We start from the raw sequence: 18,796 nt of genomic DNA, 5'->3' as shown, positions 1-18,796 counted from the left end.
AGGAAGTAGCTCACATTGTATGGCTTAGACTCGAAGCAGAGATAGCTAAATATTAAATCACAAAATAAATTTACACCAGGGCTGCCCAAATGCTTACTATCTCACGTCAGTGACTTGGGGAGCTGCTGATCCCATAGGGATAAATGTCATTTAGGCTCAAGCATGGGAAGGAAGAAGGATGTCTAGCCAGAAACCTGATACCTCCAACAAACTAAGTTCCATCCTGACCAGTGGAATTACTCGTTCATTCATTTATTACACAAATACATATTGAACTGTCATCTCCCATGCCCCAGACACTCTGCTGTTTTTGTGATATAAGACTGCAAAAGAGAAGTAGAGACACAGACATAGAGAAAAGATGTATGGTTACCAGGGGGGGGAAGGGAAGGTGGGATGGATTGGAGACTGGGACTGACATATATACACTACTGTGTGTAAAATAGATAACTAATGAGAACCTACCGTACAGCACAGGGAACTCTACTCAGTGCTCTGTGGTGACCTAAGTGGGAAGGAAATCCAAAAAAAGAAGGGATGTATGTATACATATAGCTGATTCATTTGCTGTACAGTAGAAACTAACACAACGTTGTAAAGCAACTATACTCCAAAAAAAATTAATTTAAAAAAAAAAAAAAAGACAGCAAAAGAGACCTTGCCTACCCTAAAGGAAAGGGAGGAGTTGGGAGGAGGTTTAGAGCAAGGCCTCAGCCCAAGTCAAAGCCCACACTCTGAGGGAAAGTCATTCCTCAGCGCGGCAGTGTCCATGTGACTCACCAGGCCGCCTCGACTACACACTGCCAGCCCTCAACGGCAGACAGAAGGATCCAGTCACCTGACACCACTGACGTTCTGGTCCAGCTGTGGCCCTGAGCTGGGTTATTTATACCTCTAGACTCGAGTCCAGATTCCCCAATGCGGCGGAGACTGTGGACATGTGCGATGCATCTGGGGCACAACTGCTGTGTTCACGCCCGCTCTCACACGATCTCCTGTCCTGCTCTCCGCACGGAATAGCAGTGTGAACAAAAGAGGTGGTGTGAGGGGGAAATCGATACATTAGAATACTAGTTCTTAATGGGCGGACTACAATTGAGGACTGTGGGATGAAAATGTATTTTTTTATATTGAAGAAAAGGTGTGCATGACAAACAAGTCTCATTAGATTATTGTTGTCATTTTTACTTCCATCAGGGTTAGAAGTAGAGGGAAGACAGGATCAGGATAATCTTTGGTCTCTCGTAGACACAGACCGTGAGAAAAATACTCCAACTTCAGAGAATTTATTTTCCATGGTTGGCAGGAACATAGGTTTGTAGGGAATATGGTATATATTTTTTTAACTGGACACTTGGTAGGTAGAGGCCAATGGGTGTAAGCTATTCTGTCTTTATAATCTGACATCCTCAGATGCTAACACGTGTTGGTGAGGACATAGAGAATCGGACCCCTCACACTTTGCTGGGGAGGGATGTGAAATTCTCTCTGGACAGCATTTTGGCAGTTCATCTAACAGTTAAGCATAGAGTTCCCATATGACCAAGCAATTCCACTGCTGGGTATAGACCCAGGAGAAATGAAAACAGATCTATGCAAAACTTGTACACAAACGTTCACAGCAGCATGTGGGTATTCGCAGTATCCAAAAGGTGAAAACAACCCACATGTCCATCACCTAAGGAATGGATAAATATAATGTGGTATATTCACACAATAGAATATCATTTGGCAATAAAAGAGAATGAAGTACTGTTACATGCTACAACATGGGTGAACCTTGAAAACATGATGCTTTGTGAGAGAAGCCAGTCACAAAAGACCACATGTTGAATGATTCCCTTTATATGAAATGTCCAGAATAGGTAAGAGAAGGTAAATAGGTAAATGTCCAGAATAGGTAAGAGAAGGTAAATAGGTAAATGTCCAGAAAGATCAGTGGATACCTAGGGCTGGAGAGTTTAGAGGAATAGGATACAAGGTATCTTTTGGAGGTGAGGAAAATATTCTAAAGTGGATTGTGACTGTATAACTCTGTGGATGTACTAAAAATGACTGAAGTGTGCACAATAAATGGGTGGATTATATGGTATGTGAATTATATCTCAATAAAGCTGCTTTTTAAAAAAATCTAGCTTTGATATCTCAGCATCTTTGACTCTTTCCTACTTGCTGCAGCTATAGCTTTTTGCAGAGGTATTGGGTTGCCCCAAAAGTTTGGTTAGCGAATACGTTGTTCAGTGAAGTTCTTGGTGAAAATGAAAAGTGCCTTTTATTATTTAAAACCGAACGAACTTTTCGGCCAGCCCAACGTTTTGGAGAAAGCAATGTGAATCTCTGGTGCCTTAAACAAGTCCAATACTGTAAGGATATTTTCTGAGAGTTCATTAGGAATTATTGTTTAACTAAGCCTGGAATTGCAATCCAGTAGCTTCTCAGTAGGGATGCACCATCTGTGCTGCTCTGTGGATGAGTCTAGTCTAACGGACGCTTTCTATTTCAAAACACACATTGATTTAGGGTACATAGCACTGCTGTGTAGGCTGATAGGACGAGTTTTGACGTTTGGAAAAATATTCTATCAACAGTATAGTTTAGGTTGTAGCCAGTGTATTCGTATTGTTTGTTGAGCCATCACAACTCAGGGGGCATTAATATGGACTGGCCGTAATTTTCTCATTCACTGCTTTAGGCCACATTTAGTTGAATTTTGCTTTTCTATTCCTTAACAATATTTAGCAGCATTCGGGTTACTTTCAGTTAATAGAAAAGACAGCCTTGTCGGTTTTTAAACTCTCCTCTCATACTGATTTAAATCTCATTTCCTGTTTCCACTCCGTCAGGGTGGAGCAAGCAGGTCTGGTTCTCAGACACCTCTTCTCTCCCTTTCCAAGGCCTGACTCCTAGGCTGTGGGGTCAGATAAAGGATGAGGGCGGCATCCCTGTATCTGATTTTCTGCTTCCTTGGCAAGCAGCATCTTGCCGTCCATGCCTTCTGGGTGACAGGTGTCAAAATGCTGCTTCACGTGCCGTAATCCGAGGTCTCACTTCCCAGTCCCCTGATGTAGAAGACCCAGCCCCGGCTCAGCTTCCTTGGCTAAGCCCTTCCCCATGGGTGTTGGTAACTTTGAAATGGGCAGTGGCTAGAAGGGGTGGTTGTATGCACATATGTACGTACACAGATTTATTATACATTTTACTGATGTAAAAATGTACACAGTTTACAGATAATAAAATATACAGTTCTCTTTACTGCAAATTCTATATAGCTGATTCATTCTCAGAAGACTTACAGTGACTTTTAGCAAATGAGTGTGGTTCTAACAGGAATGTTGGGCGATATTTTCATACATAGTTACGAACTAAGACCAAAGTAAAACAAAGAAAAAGCGTGTCAGAACTTCACTGGTTAGTGTCATGAGCAACTTCTTTCTGAATCAGATAATGGTCTCATGTGCTGGAAGAATATATCCTCCAGTTTTTATGCTCTTCACTGTGTAAGGATCTAGACATGATACACTTTTAAGTTTGATCTGCACTATTAGCATTTTCTCCATCACTTTCTTAACCACAGACAATCAGCAAAACAGTAAATCAAGTCCTAATTTGTAGCATTTGCTGATTTCAAGCTACTTATGTGACCTTCCTGAGTGTGTAATTGGGACAAGATGCACAGTAGCACATGGTGTTTTTCCACCATACGGATAGAGAAGACCTTAAAAAAAACTATGACGATAAATAATAATAGCCGTAAAATAATTAAGAAATGATAAGTTTTAAGTATTGATTACCTGTATAAATTACTTAATTGTAACTTTATGTAATTTAATATTTGAGAATGGCTGTGTTTCTTTTTTTTTTTTTTTTTTTTTGGCTGTGTTGCGTCTTCGTTGCTGCGCACGGGCTTTCTCGAGTCGCGACGAGCGGGAGCTACTCTTCATTGCGGTGCGCAGGCTTTTCATTGCAGTGGCTTCTCTTGTTGCAGAACACAGGCTCTAGGCCTGTGGGCTTCAGTAGTTGTGGCGCATGGGCTTAGCTGCTCCGTGGCATGTGGGATCTTCCCGGACCAGGGCTCGAACCCGTATCCCCTGCATTGGCAGGCGGATTCTTAACCACTGCGCCACCAGGGAAGCCCCCCAGCTCCTCTTCTCTTAGCGAGTCCTGAGGAAGGTATTAATGTCTCTTTAGAAGTTGGGGTACTTGATTCCTCTTTTAGCATCGCTAGTTATTAATTCTCAGGTAATAGCATATCTTGCTAGACTGATATGCAGTTTTATTTAGCATTTTCGAAGTTAAATCTAGTTGGATAACATCCACCACTTGGTTTAAATCATAGGCATGGTAACGTTCTCCCTAAATCGCTTTATGAGCCATGACCATCACACGCAGGCACACACACACTCTATGTATATGTGATTTTTTTTTTTTTTCAGGGTACTTAACCACCTTTCTGGTCTGGGTTAGGCCTATAATTAATGGTCTGGTTTCCCCACATTCCAAACTACAAAAAACCTTAACTTTGTCCTACTCACTTGATTTTTAATTAGTAGACCCTGAGGAATTCAGTCATTCCTCAATCTTGATAACATTCTTCAAAGAAACATGAAATTCCTCTACCCTGGGGTGAACTAGCTTTCATTGCTCCAAGTCTCAGCCTCAAGATGACAGTTCTCCAAGTAAAACTTTAGTGAAGGAAAGAAATGGGGACGCGTGAGAACTTATCCTACCAGATATCAAACATACTGTAAGACAGTAGCAAGAAAATAGGAGTAAATAAAGCAAAAGACAAATTAATCGGATGCAAGAATATCAAGTACAGAATCAGGTCCAGATACTTATGGGAATCGTCTGTGTGATAAAGCTAGCATTGCACAGACGGTTACTGTATGTCAATGTAGGAGAATACTTCTGAAATACTGGAGTGGAGAAGGCCTTTGTCAAATACACATGACATCACACTAAAAAATACTAAGGAAAGATTGACTTATTTAAGTACTGAAAAACGTTAAACTTGTAATGGCAAGAGACATTATAAACTAAGTTAAAGGACAAAAGACTGGGAGAAAATATTTCCTCCACATACAATAGATAAATAGTATTTTCCTTAGAGGTGCACTGAATTTATTTCTGGCTGAATACTGAACAGCCAGCATTAAAACCAATAAACAACCTAAGGCAATGTTGAATGTTCCCACCATAAAGTGATCTTCTGAGATACAAGAATAAATATGAAATTTTGTTTTAAGAATTTAAGTAATGCTATAATATTATTATTAAAAATTAGAGGGAACCCCCTGGTGGCCCAGTGGTTAGGACTCCACGCTTTCACGGCCGTGGCCCAGGTTCAATCCAATCCCTGGTTGGAGAACTAAGATCCCACAAGCTGAGCGGCCAAAAAAAATTTTTTTTTTAATTTCATGAAAAAAATTAGATATGTTTTTAAAGTTTGTCATGATGATGTTGCAGTATAACTTCTGAGCCCTGCCAGCTGCTAGGAGACTCCTCTGCACACTTGCAAGACTTAGACAGATGTTTTCCCCTGATGAAAAGCATGTTTTTCTTTGGCTGTCTATCCCACTGTGGGTTACTCTTAGTGGAGATTTTGCTATGAAGTCAATAAGCTTTCTTTTTTCTCTAATGATAACAGAAAGGTGAAGACTTACCTCCTCACCCCCTAGACTTAAAAGATTTGGCTCACGGTGATCACGGTGCAGTGTCCCTGCAGGTCCTCCCACAAACCGGAGCTGTGTGCAAAATGCTTAAAGACGATGTCTTCTGGGTGTTTCAGAAGCCAACAGAAGCCTTTTGCCCTCACATTTTTATCTCTAATATGTTTGCATTCATTTCCTGACTCACTCAATCATTGGATGCACTGCTTTCTCTGCCAGCAGCCACTGGTTGTTACAACTGCTTTACCCTCAGTATTAGTATCTGCCGTGGACAATCGTAAGGCCTGTTTCGTGCCAGAAGCCTTCTTCCTCACGATAGCTGCGCTCCCATCTCACTTTGAGCGTTTGTGTGAATACATGTGAAGACGGTTCCAAATCTTTTCCTTGTATGTCATGTTGTTTGTCTTCAACTGAAAGAGATTTTCAGTCCCAAGTTAACATTCATCATGCTTACCAATATTTTAAAAACCAGTATTCCGATATTAGTAATAATCCAAAAGATGATCTGTATTTATTCAATATGATGGTAACCTGATCTATGATCTCCACAAGTTCAGCAAAGCTCAAAAGAACATCAAAGGAGGCATTTGTCTGTTCAGTCCTCCAAAGACTAAAGCAATTTGGGCTGAATGCTGAGGCCAAAGCCGAACTTGCAGTGCATGCTTAATATTTATAATATATAAAATACTCCTTCATGATAGTAAAGAAACAATAGGCAAAAGGCATGAACAGGCACGTCACAGGAGAAGAAACACAAATGGCGAACAAACACAAGAATATGTTAAACCTCAGTAGACATCAAACTATATCCAGATACAATGACAGGGATTTTTTTTTTTTTGGTTACCTTGACAAAAACAATTTTTAAAGATTGGTAATGCAGTGTTAGGGAGAATGTCCAGAAATAGGATAAATTGTACATCCTTTTATTGAAGGGCCGTTTGGCAGTATTTGGCAAAAAGTTTAAATGTGTACTGTACTCTCTGGCCCAATACCGTCACCTAGAAGAATCTACCCTCCAGAACGACACAAACCTATGCTCAAAGCTGTATACAAGGTGGTGATACTAGTCTTGATAGCAAAACATCAAATCTAATGTATCAATAAATGTGCATCAGTAGGGGATGGAAAAATGAAAGCCGAATAACTGTGCAAAGGAATGCCCTATAATTATTAAAAATGATAAGCTAGGTCTATTTCTAGTATCTTAGAAACACAACTACTGTATATTGGCCCAGAGGAAAGTGCAAGTTGCAGAATCATGTGATTCCCATTGGGTTTAAATATAAAGAAAGAAAACAGTCTGGAGGAGTGAGCATCCAACCATTAACAGCAGTTACCTTGAGATGGTGGGAAATTGAAGGGAAGAAGATCGTATTCTTTACATCATACATGCTTCTTTATTATTTGAATTTATTATAATGAGCATCAATTACTTTTTAATTTTATAGAAGATTTAAATAAAACTAGGCTAAACCAAACCATGGAAGAAAAGTTCCATGAAAGACACAAAAAAGAGCTATTCCTCATGGCAAGGCAGACCCACAGAAAGCCTCCAGTGACTTGTCGAGTAAGTGCTCATCATGGAGATGGTGGGACAGCTGGAGAAGCAGTGGTTTATAGCCTCGAAGAATCCAAGAAATGGCAAAGTGCTAACCACAAAGTTCAATAAGAAAATAATTAAGTTAGGACCTCCCTGGTGGCACAATGGTTAAGAATCCGCCTGCCAGTGCAGGGGACATGGGTTCGAGCCCTGGTCCGGGAAGACCCCACATGCCGCGGAACAACTAAGCCCGTGCGCCACAACTACTGAGTCTGCGCTCTAGAGCCCGCGAGCCGCAACTACTGAGCCTGCGTGCCACGACTACTGAAGCCTGTGAGCCTAGAGCCCGTGCTCCACAACAAGAGAAGCCACCACAATGAGAAGCCCGCGCACCGCAACAAAGAGTAGCCCCCTCTCGCCACAACTAGAGAAAGCCCGCATGCACAGCAACGAAGACCCAACGCAGCCAGGGAGGGAAGGAGGGAGGGAGGGAGGGAGGATTCCTGCTTATATACAAAAAAATTTAAAAATAAATAAGTTTAAAAAAAAAGACAAGACAAGAAAACTGTCACACTCTCCATCAGGTCCCCTTTACTGACTTGCTAGTCGTGTGTAGAGAAGAAACTTCTGTGATGAGCCAGCATATAGTGCTACAGAGGGACACCTGCCTTATGGAGTAACTGCTCTTTCTGGCTGTTATTTTGTGTGTTCCTTACTTACTCGTCTTACGTTCTTCTATCCATTCATACATCGCAGTAAACATGAGGTTAACGAGAGGGAAACGGAGACAGAGGGACCCAGGCAGAGTCCCATGAGGGCAGGAGTTTGCTTATTTAGCACTAGTTCTGCAGGACCTGGAACATAGTAGGGACTCAGTGATAGTTGACGAATGACTGAACGTGTGGGCTCCAGCCCCATGGGAAATGTAGACTGTACAGCAGACAGACAACTAAAAGGCAGCGTTCTCAGCACCTCAGTGATAGAGGTGCGAACAGACAAAACAGAAATGGGACACATAAGCCTGCTACAAAGCCCCTAGAAGCATCCCCAAGGAGGCTATGCCTGAGCGAAATGTTGAGAAATTCATAGAAGCCCATCAGGCAGAGGACGTCGCAGAAGCAAAGGTGCAGAGAGCTTATTGGAGGGCTTATTGGAGAAGCTGCGAGTTGTTAATTCTGGTTTAAAGCATGGGTGGAGAAGGCTGGAAAGATTAGGTCTAGATCATGATGCTCTTGGGAGCCATGCTAAGGACTTTGGTGTTGGTTTTGTTTTTGTTTAATTTATTTTATTGAAGTATAGTTGCATTACAGTGTTGTGTTAATTTCAGGTGTACAGCAAATGATTTCAGTTACATATATATACACACATTCTTTTTCATATTCTTTTCCATTATGGTTTATCACAGGATATTGAATATAGTTCCCTGTGCTCTACAGTAGGACCTTGTTGTTTATCTATTTTATATATAATAGTTTGCCTCTGCTAACCCAGCCTCCTAATTCATCCCTCCCCTATTATCCTCCCCCTTGGCAACCACAAGTCTTTTCTCTGTGTCTGTGAGTCTGTTTCTGTTTCATAGATAAGTTCATTTGTGTCATATTTTAGATTCCACATAGAAGTGACATCATATGATATTTGTCTTTGTCTGACTTACTTCATTTAGTATGATAATCTCTAGGTCCATCCATGTGGCCGCACATGGCATTATTTCGTTCTTTTTTATGGCTGAGTACTATTCCATTGTATATATGTACCACATCTTCTTTATCCATTCATCTGTCAGTGGACGTTTAGGTTGCTTCCACATCTTGGCTATTGTGAATAGTACTGCTGTGAACAGTTAGGTGCATGTATTCTTTTGAACCATGGTTTTCTCCAGATATATGCCCAGTAGTGGGATTGCTGGATCATATGGTAGCTCTAGTTATAGTTTTTTGAGGAACCTCCATACTGTTCTCCACATTGGCTGTATCAATCCACATTCCCACCAACAGTGCAAGAGGGTTCCCTTTTCTCCACACCCTCTCCAGCATTTATTGTTTGTCGATTTTTTGATGGTGGTCATTCTGACCGGTGTGAGGTGATACCTCATTGTAGTTTTGATTTGCATTTCTCTAATAATTACATGCTAAAGACTTTGGATTTTATGGATTTTATCTGAAGAGAATGTCTTCAAGAGGACAATAAGATTTATATTGCTTTTAAGGTGCACATGAATATTCATTTTCCTGTCTTCACTTTGAAAATGATAGCAGAAGTTTTGTATGTGCCTGACAATAATCAGTTCATTTCATTCTTATAACAACAACTATAGCAACTTCATTTTGCAGTTGAGAAAACCGAGGCACGGAGAAGCTAAGTCCTTTGCCTGACATGACACAGTTATCGGTGGAACCGAGGTACAAAGGCAGGCAGTCTGGACCCGGAGCGCACCCCCTTTTCCATCATACTGGACTGGTTTTGTCTGTGTTTCTTTGAGAATATATGTGTTGTCTTAAGAAAAGGGAGTCCGCATTTCTTTGCCATGTGATTTCTCCCATACCGCCTACCAACCAAGAGAGAATGTTCCCTGGCCTTGCAAATGGCATCACTGGGCAGCTCGGCCATCTGCCCGTCGTTCTCCGCTCCCTCTAACCACATAGCTGCTTCTTACCCCCTTTAGTCTTCTTTTTTCTTTTAACATCTTTATTGGGGTATAATTGCTTTACAATGGTGTGTTAGTTTCTGCTTTATAACAAAGTGACTCAGTTATACATATACATATGTTCCCATATCTCTTCCCTCTTGCGTCTCCCTCCCTCCCACCCACCCTCCCTATCCCACCCCTCCAGGCGGTCACAAAGCACCGAGCTGATCTCCCTGTGCTATGCAGCTGCTTCCCACTAGCTATTTTACGTTTGGTAGTGTATATATGTCCATGCCTCTTTCTCGCTTTGTCACAGCTCACCCTTCCCCCTCCCCATATCCTCAAGTCCGTTTTCCCTGTCTCCCTCCTTTCCTGGACGGGCTGTAAACCCTTCTGGTTTCCAGTGTTTCCAGTATAGCCCCCGTCACGGAGAGGTGAGCCTTCAGATGGGGTTGCAGGAGTCGCCTGAGCCTTTCTCTTCTGGAATCAAAGGTGCACGTAACACGAATCTCCAAAAAAGGGGAGGGGGCAGAGCACTAAGATCACCTTTCACTCACTTGCAAATAACCATGCTTGCTGTTCAGGCGCCTGGCGCTGTGTAGGGAAGCAGAGGTCAGACAGGAAAGTAGAGGAGAAGGAGGAAGAAGATGTGTCACCCGTCATCGTTATTTCATCCCTGGCGTATCTGTATCCAGGAAATGTGAAACCCAATAACAAGATTCAATCTTACTTCAAGTCATAATTATAAATATACTACAAAAGGAGTATCTCATTCCACTAAATTCACTGCAGTGATCATTGGATATACATTTATTGCATAGTTTCTATTCAGTTACTGGTAGTCTTAACTTTTTTCTGTTCAACAAAACATTTTAGCATTTGAGAACTATTTGACTGATAACACATGATTTTTAAATTCCTTCATTTTATACCTTTATTCCTTCATTAACACTTTAAATTTAAGATTTGCATAAATTTACAAAGATGCTCACACAATAATGTTCTTCACAGCATTGTTTATAAAGCAGAAAAAAAAAAAAAGGAAAGAACCCAAATGTCTCTAAAAAGAAGACTGGTTATTAATTCAGGTTAATATTTTAAATGATGCGCAGGAAATATAGTCAGTGTTTTATAAGAACTTTGTATGGAGTATTATCTATAAAATTATCAAATTACTGTGTTGTACACCTGAAACTAATATAGTAATATAAGTCAGTTATACTTCAATTAAAAAATTAAATCAAATAAAAATGATCGAGTAGGATATAATTATTGATATAAAAAGTTATTCACCATACAGTGAGTTTTTTGAAAGGTTCCAAAAGCAGACTATGATCTTTTTTTTTAATTGTATGTTTAGAAAAGAAGTCTGGGAAGATGTAAGTCAAAATGTTAACAGTACTTCTCTCAGTGAATTTGCAAACGGTTTTCACTTACAACTTTCTGTTCTGTGTACTGTGTGAAGTGATTTTTTGAAATTGTTAATTATTATTTTTATATTTAGCATGTATAATTTTGCAGATGGAAAAATATTTCTCTTTTCAAAATCGAACTTGAAAAGGTATTATAAAAGGAACTCAGAGGAATTTCCTGCTAATTATTTAAGCGTACCAAAAAATGTCTGCACAACGCATGTGAGTTTTATCAAGAACACTCTACCGTGTTTTTGAGGTTTTCCCCTCTGCCCCTGTTGAAATAGTATAGATGCTTTTCCCACCCCACTGTCTCCTTCTCCCTCTCCCTCCTTTGAGCTGAAACAGCAGACTCTTGTTCCCAGTATGCCCACTCTCAGTGAGGGTAGATTTGCACTAGAACATTAATGTCACTGGTCATTCTTCTGACATTAAACCTGTCCTTTACCTCGACCAGTTAAGTCAGGGAGTACAGATGGCTCTTCAGCGCACATCACTAATGTAGAGTGTGTTTAACCAAACAGCGGTCTTGAGCGATGTAGATGTAAGCTCTGTTGAAGGTGCCCAGGTTCCACCCTAAGGCTTTGCATTCCAGAAATTGAAACAAGATGATTTGTTTCAAAGGTAGAGAAATGTGACTCAGACCTGTCTTTGGCCCTTTTTAGACTCTATAGTCTGAACTGAAAGACAGCATTTTTTTTTAAAATATCTTGCCAATCCCAGGTGTTTAGTGTCTACATCTGGTACTGCTGATTTCAATCATCTTGAACCCTGGCTCCGTTAGTTGAAGTGATAGAGTTTCACCATTTGGCAAGTGAAGGACAAGAATCACAGAGTAGGCAGAGAGGCAGACATTCCGAACACACCCATTGACTATCATTGTTTGTGATGTAAGTGAATATAAGAAACTGGCCTCTCCCTAGAATAATTGTAACAAACTTAGCACAAGTCCAAGAAAACTTAAGTGAGGTTTGTTAAAACTTAAGCAAGTCTTGGGGACTCCCCTGGCGGTCCAGTGGTTAGGATTTGGCGCTTCCCCTGCAGGGGGCCCAGGTTGGATCCCTGGTCAGGGAACTAAGTTCCAACAAGCCTCTTAGCACAGGCAGAAAACAAAAAAGAAAAAACAAACAAACAAAAAAACATGGTGTGGGCGTCCCTGGTGGCGCAGTGGTTGAGAGTCCGCCTGCCGATGCGGGGGACACGGGTTCGTGCCCCGGTCCGAGAAGATCCCACATGCCGTGGAGCGGCTGGGCCCGTGAGCCATGGCCGCTGAGCCTGCGCGTCCGGAGCCTGTGCTCCGCAACGGGAGAGGCCACAACAGTGAGAGGCCCGCGTACCGCAAAAAAGGAAAAAAAACAAAACGTGGTGTAATATAATGTTAGAACTGTAACAAAATTAAAAAAATAAAAGCAAAGTCTTGTCGGGAGGACTTTCACAAGCTTTGTTATCCTCAGCATCAGCAGATCACTAAAAGGTGGACTTCCTGTTATACCTTGGTTATCGTGAAGGTGTGACCTTGGATGTCTTACTGGGTCTTAGCAGACTCTCAGAATCTTCCCGAGTTACGAGGTGGTATTAGACCACAAACCCACTTCCATATTCTTTACCTATTTTCTTTTTTTCATATTTAACGTTAGCTTTTGCTAATATTTTTCCTTTTCCCTTTTGGTTCTTTCTTATCCACGTGCTCTAATACACTCAAATTCTCAACACCAAAAATACAGGAAATAAAACTCAGGGAAGAAGTGAGATTAGAGAATGGAGGGAGACGGGTGGATTCTGGCATCTCCAGAAACCTAAATTACGTTTTTTTTGTAGCTGCTTTGAATTGTTTTCATTAACCATTGATCCCACCTGGGTGGAGCAGTGTCCCGGGAGACCTGCAGTCAGGGCCCAGCTCCAGCCCTGACGACCCCCATCCTTAGGCTGCAGTTTCATCCCGTGCCAGCCCTCCCGTGTTAAAGTTTTAGGACGTGGTAGGTCAGTGAGGGTTAGCTGTGACTAACATCGATCGCTGTTTATGTAGTAGAGAGCTCTGTGGCTTTGATATTCCCAAATATAGAGGCAGAAGCAGCCTGTCGCCCTGTGTCACTAACCTGCTGCTGGACCCCTGCCTGGGCAATAACCCAGGTCAGGGAGTTGGCCAGGCTTCCCCCGCCCCCTTCCCCCAGGGGATCGTATCCAGGACCCTGCAGGCCCCGCCCACAGCCCACCTGCATCTTTTCTGTGAAATAAACATCTACCTGAAAACCAGGGGAGGAAGAGGGGGAGAAGCATATGTATGGTGGGGACAGAGAGAGTCACGCTCGTCCGGAGACGTGACAAGAGGCAGCAGTCAGAGCACAGGTAGGTGCTCCTCGGGCGGCGGGGGTGAGATGCGGTCTCCGGGGCAGGTCACTTGCAGGTCATGGCGAAGGTGACCTTGTTCCAGGGCGCAGCATCTCGCCTCCCTGCCCACGCCTTGAGCCAGGGCCAGCTTTCCAGACACTCCTCTCTTCCCCGGCTTTGAAGAGGCCAAGCTGCTGGTGTTGACTGACCTCTGACTCTGCTTCCTTTCCAGCTGACCCGCTGGTGGGTAGCATCGCCACACAGTACATGACCAACAGGGCGGAGCACGACCGGATGGCCAGGCAGTGGACCAAGCGGTACGCCACATAGGGCCCTGGCCCGCGGCACACTCACCAAGTGCATCGGGGCCCCGCACCTCGGCTCTGCTTGTCTTATTTTTATCACCTTTTGAACCGTTTTGTGATGGAATGTCATCCATCCCCCACCCTCCCTTTCCTTTGCCCCCCACCCCCTCCCGTTTTATTCCCTGTTTAATTTCTATTAACTTGAAAGATCTGGGTTTGTTTTTTTTTAATCCCACCTCCACGTGGATGGGAACTTTTGTTTTCAGTGCAAACAATGTCAGATCTGTAATAATATGAGCTTTCTTTCAAAGCTTCGTATTCCTGTGTGGTTCTGTTATTTTGTTGTTCGTTTTCTTTGGATCCTTTTTCCCTTCCTGTGATCTTCGGGAAAACACGAATTCAGAATTCTATCTCGTTTCTACTTCAATGTAATGCTTAGGGTTAAGTTTTTTGTACTGAAGTCTTTATCGGTGGGTGCATGCTACTGGGAACCAGATTTTTGTACAAAAGCTTCAATCAGAATCACTGTGCATTACTGAGACTCTGTTTATCACTAGCCTTCTGTCCCCACACAGAAGACTGCTGGATTGAACAAAATAATATGTATTTTGATTTACTTAAAGTGCTTGTAAATTTCTTAGGGACCTGCCACTTTTGACTGTGGATCAGTTGATGTACACTTGTATTATTAAAGCACTCAATAAATCACTGTGGCTGATAAACGCGCGTCTGGCAACCCAGCGTTTGCTTTGCATCCTGGTGACCAGCAGAGTTCTCCATGCAGCGAGGCTTGTCTAATTCAATTACGGATTCAGGTGTATTTTTTTCATCTCAAGCCTCTCATATTTCCTTGCAGTTGATTTGCTTGGCATGTGGAATTTCCCCAGCTGTCAATAGCCTGATGATTTTATGGTCGTTTCCAATCACTCTCGTTTTTGCATATTGGCTTCACATCACTTTCTCACGGACATCTTTTCTGTTACAGCCTTCTTGATGCAATAATTCAAATATGTGACTCCATAAGTAGGGTCCTAGTGAAGGTGAGGTCTGAGCTGATCGTTGTGTTAGACCACTTTTGGACTTATTTCTCTCTTCTTTTTCCTCTTAAGATTGTTATAGTGATTGCCCTTGAGTCTGGAGTTTATTTTTCCACCATAATTTTAGTGGAGGAAGTAAACTCAACTCATATCAGTCATGGTCAGCACGTTCAGTGACAAGAGTATGTCTGTCTGGCTTTGACCTTCAGGCTATTTTAGGTTTGCAGCTACAGGAGGCTGAGGAAACTTGTGTGTGGTGCAGCTTGAAAACCACACTGACATGCTGTTTAATATTCAGGGTTCTTTGTGTTACAAGGCCCGTTGGAAACTCCTGCTTCTACTAATTATAGTTACAAGCCCACCATACAGCCTGGTGTCATTTAAGGAACATCTTTCCTGCTAAATAGGATTGACAAACATAAGTCATTTACCTCTAAATAGTTCTGACGTCAATTTTAATATCCTTATCAGAAACATTTTAAATATCTGATTCAGAAGATGCAGTTTTCATTGGGTTTTAGTGGTTCAAAAGAAATCCTACAGAAAATACGTTTAAATGCTGAAAGTGGGACTTTGAAACCACAGTGCCTAAGGATTTTTTTAATAACGATTTTACCATTCATTTTATTTGAAAACAGGTTCCAGCTTACAGAACACCATACGGCCTCGGTTACAGCTACTCAAATCTGTAGTTGTAACTAGAGTAACCACAGACAGTATGTATGAACGGGCACAGCTGTGTTCCAATAAAACTTTATTTACCAAAGCAGTCAGTAGCCAGGTTTTGGCCCATGAGTTGTAGTCTGCCACTGCCCGTTACAGACCACCATAGACTGAGGGGAAAGAGTTAGATAACTATGTGTTTAACATTTCTTTCCTTAAAATGTTATAAATTTAATTAATATAATACAAGACTGATTTTTAGAAAATTACCCAGGGTATTTTACCACCTACAGACTTTCTCACCACCAAGGTTTATATGTTTAGTTTAATACTTTAGATTAAAATATTCAACCCTAAAAGCATTGAATCGTTTTAATATGAAATTTTATTAAACTGATTTTTTTTTTTACTTTTGACTGATTAAACCAGACTCATGATATTAATGCTGACTTTTATAGGGAGTATTTAAATTCCGTTTGCCTTTCTTCTTTTAAAATGTCAGCACCATTGGACACACATTTTAAATGATGTTTCTAATATATTACATCTACATCCCCAATCTGGTTGTACTTTGGATCATTTTAAAACATGTGTTATTTAGGAGACAGAGATTATAACACCTCTAGTAGGAAATCCTATCAGAAATCCATGTTTGCTATTCCATGGTCAGGTTTTCTATCAATTTGATATGAAGAGTCTATACAACTTCTTTCCCCATGTTATGAACTCCAAGGACTTAATGACAAACAAATGTACCTTCCCTTCAAACCGTGAAAGCTGGAAAAACTCCAGAGAGACCAGGAAACTCTTAGTTGAGCCTGTTAAGTCTAGATTCCAGATTAACATGGTAATTTTATTTGACATCAGAGCAGGCAATACAATTCTAATAAGTTTTCGATAACACTTGTGAAATAAGATTTGACAGTAGCTTAGCTCTAAGAAAGCTAAATGGTTTTGCTAATAATTATGGGGATAGCATTGACTTTGTACCCTATTATTATTTAACTTTCCAAACATACTATTGCTAGTTGTATTTTGTAGCTTTGTTAAATAAAAAGTTGGCAGATCCTTGACTGAGGCAGGACCACTGGTAATTGAGAAAGTAGTTTAAAATGGTATTTATTGATCTTAAACAATTCAGAATGTTGTGGCCTTAATTTGTCGTAAAACTGCAAATAAATAGAACAGTCCTCATGTGTTCTTCTGCAGGAATCCATTGAAGATAGCAAATGCAGGAGTAGTCGATCTTTCCTTCTTATTCTAAGATTAGAGAGTAAATCTAAAAGTTCATCCTGAAATACTGGTTTGGGAATTAGGGAGAAAGGAAATATTTATTCAGAAGGTACTATACACCAGGCTGTACGCGTTACCTAATAAAAACCTTCGCCCAGCCCTGTAGGGTGTAGGTGGGTGTCACGGTCCGAACGTTTGTATCCCCCAAAATTCATGAGTTGAAATCCTAATCCCCAAGGTGATGGTATGAGGAGGTGGGGCCTTTGGGAGGGGATTAGGTCATGAAGGTGGAGCCCTCGTGATTGGGATTAGTGCTCCTAGGAAAGAGACCCCAGAGAGCTCCCGAACCCCCTTCCATCATGTGAGGACACAGTGAGAAGCTGCGGTCTGCAGCCGGGAAGAGGGCCTTCACCAAAACCCAACCGTGTCGGCACCTGGCCTTGGACTTCAGCCTCCAGAACTGTGAGCAATATATTTCTGTAGCTTATATGCCTCCTAGTCCATGGCTTATATAGCAGCCTGAAGAGACAGAGACAGTGGCCCTGGGTCCTGCACAGCTAACAAAGTACTGAAGTGAGAGTTCCACCCAGGCATGTGACAGCAGAGCCCTTGTTGTCAACTACAAAATCATACACACCTTTCTCCTAATGACGAGATCATACTATCAAGATAAACTGGCCTAATTCAGTCTTAGAGTCCAGGGGCTGTACAGTTTTAGGTGCTGGGGGTCTTGCCATCTTCAATAAATGGGAAATAAGGTTGTAGGAAGTGTGGCCCTGGTGTTAGATGGGAAACCAGGCAGTACTTCCAATCTTAGAGCTGCTGCCTTACAAACTGCCCAGCCCTGGGGAGACATCACTTGGAAGAGTCCTGAACTTCTCTGCATCTCAGTGCTGTGATGAAAGTGCTGTTAACTATTACCAGACACGGCAATTTTTTGAATGTCTCCATAATAATTTGCGCTTTAGAAAGAGATACATTTGTAGAGAACAGACTGGTGGTTGTCAAGGGGGAGGGGGTGGGGGAAGGATGGAGTGGGAGTTTGGGATTAGCAGATGCAAGCTATTATATATAGAATGGATACACAACAAGGTCCTACTGTATAGCACAGGGAACTGTATTCAATATCCTGTGATAAAACATAATGGAAAAGAATATTTTAAAAAGAATGTATGTATATATATATATATATATGTATGTATAACTGAACCACTTTGCTGTATAGCAGAAATTAACACAACATTGTAAATCAACTATACTTCAGTTTAAAAAATTGATTAAAAAAATGAATGAACCAACAGCGATAGTCCATACTTTATGCAGATTGAAAAAAAGAAAAACGAGATATGTTTGTAATTACTATGGAAAACAGTTGAAATTGTACAAAACAGCCCTACCAGAGGATCCTGACTTACCCATGTATTTTATTTCAAGGTGGCTTTATAACCTATTAACATGTCCCCTCTGTACAGGGCTCTCAGGTCTGTGGCATGGGCCTCAAGCCACACAGGCACGTCCCGTACCCTAAACTGGTCCTGTAATTGTCCACAGAGGAAAACTGGAGCACTCCGAGTTGTCTGCTGAGCATGGCATTTCCAGCTACATCAGATCTGGAAGCTCTTGGAGTTGAGGCCGGCCTCTGAGGACCTCCCATGATAGCCATGCATCTCCCACATCCAGGCTTCCCCTGGGAAGCTGGCTGGTCCCTTGGGCCTGGAACACTAGGCCCCTTTCACACTCGAATTCCACCAGGATCACTGGTGATGTGCATTAGGGTAACCCGCTTACCCCAGTTTGGCTGGGACTTTCCCTCTTTTAAAACAGAAAGTCCCATGTCTCAGGAACGCCCTCAGCCTGGGACCCCCCCAGGACTGTTGGTCGCTGGAGCTTTCATGCCAGGACCGAATTTCAGCCTAAGGTCTCACGCATTACACAGGGCTGGTTGCGCTCACAGAAATGCCTTATTTGAGAAAGTATTAT

The 18,796-nt window shown here is 41.8% G+C and overlaps 1 protein-coding gene across 5 annotated transcripts in view; it reads left to right on the top strand.

The window, feature by feature from the left end:
* Positions 1 to 18,796, top strand: part of UBE2E2 (ubiquitin conjugating enzyme E2 E2) — a 369,862-nt gene that overhangs the window by 341,813 nt on the left and 9,253 nt on the right. For 3 of the 5 annotated variants that reach the window (XR_004484369.2, XM_033431975.2, XM_004271915.4), the window contains one exon: positions 13,811 to 14,609. The exons of 1 other annotated variant lie outside the window; for it this stretch is intronic. Coding sequence is in view for 3 of the 4 variants with exons in the window: in XM_004271915.4 (XP_004271963.1) it covers positions 13,811 to 13,908 (98 nt within the window). In the remaining variant the exon portion in view is untranslated. Of the gene's footprint in view, positions 1 to 11,359; positions 12,566 to 13,810; positions 14,610 to 18,796 lie in introns of those variants that run through there. One more of the 5 variants, XM_049710132.1, reaches the window with a different exon arrangement.

This window comes from Orcinus orca, chromosome 5 (genome assembly GCF_937001465.1).
Source record: "Orcinus orca chromosome 5, mOrcOrc1.1, whole genome shotgun sequence".
Taxonomy (NCBI): domain Eukaryota; kingdom Metazoa; phylum Chordata; class Mammalia; order Artiodactyla; family Delphinidae; genus Orcinus; species Orcinus orca.
This window is presented reverse-complemented; position numbering and strand designations above follow the sequence as displayed.